Source organism: Haliaeetus leucocephalus, unplaced genomic scaffold (genome assembly GCF_000737465.1).
Source record: "Haliaeetus leucocephalus isolate CR32 unplaced genomic scaffold, Haliaeetus_leucocephalus-4.0 Scaffold1000, whole genome shotgun sequence".
NCBI classification, from domain to species: Eukaryota; Metazoa; Chordata; class Aves; order Accipitriformes; family Accipitridae; genus Haliaeetus; species Haliaeetus leucocephalus.
In genome coordinates, this window is record NW_010973436.1 from 2,879,002 (window position 1) to 2,879,303 (window position 302).

The 302-nt window shown below is 76.5% G+C and overlaps 1 protein-coding gene across 2 annotated transcripts in view; it reads right to left on the bottom strand.

Moving 5' to 3' along the window:
- The window catches only part of UHRF1BP1 (UHRF1 binding protein 1), a 33,928-nt gene extending 33,642 nt beyond the window's left edge, over positions 1-286 (bottom strand). Inside the window, exon 1 of one of the 2 annotated variants that reach the window (XM_010584666.1) lies at positions 189-286. In XM_010584666.1, coding sequence (XP_010582968.1) covers positions 189-232 — 44 coding nt within the window. In that variant the 5' untranslated portion in view covers positions 233-286. Of the gene's footprint in view, positions 1-86; positions 143-188 lie in introns of those variants that run through there. The other variant, XM_010584667.1, reaches the window with a different exon arrangement.
- Positions 287-302: the final 16 nt, after the last annotated feature.

Genomic DNA, 302 nt, shown 5'->3' on the forward strand with positions numbered 1-302 from the left:
GGCAGCTCCCCAGCGGAGCTGCCAGCCGGGCCCTGCGGTCCCCAAGCCCCACAGCAGCCCCTCGGGGCCGGGGCCCGGGTCCTCACCCACCGCCGCGCCTCAGGCCCGGGCCCTCCCTCACCGGCATCCTCCCCCCGTCCCCGGGAGGAAGAGGAACAGGAGGAGGAGGAAGGACCGGGTGCCTTTACCGGGAGAGGTGCTTCAGGATCTGCTTCTTGATGATGCCGGCCATGCCGCGGGGCGGCGGGGCTCAGGGCCGCGGGCGGCGGGACCCCATCCCGGCGCCGCCACCGCCTCCCGCC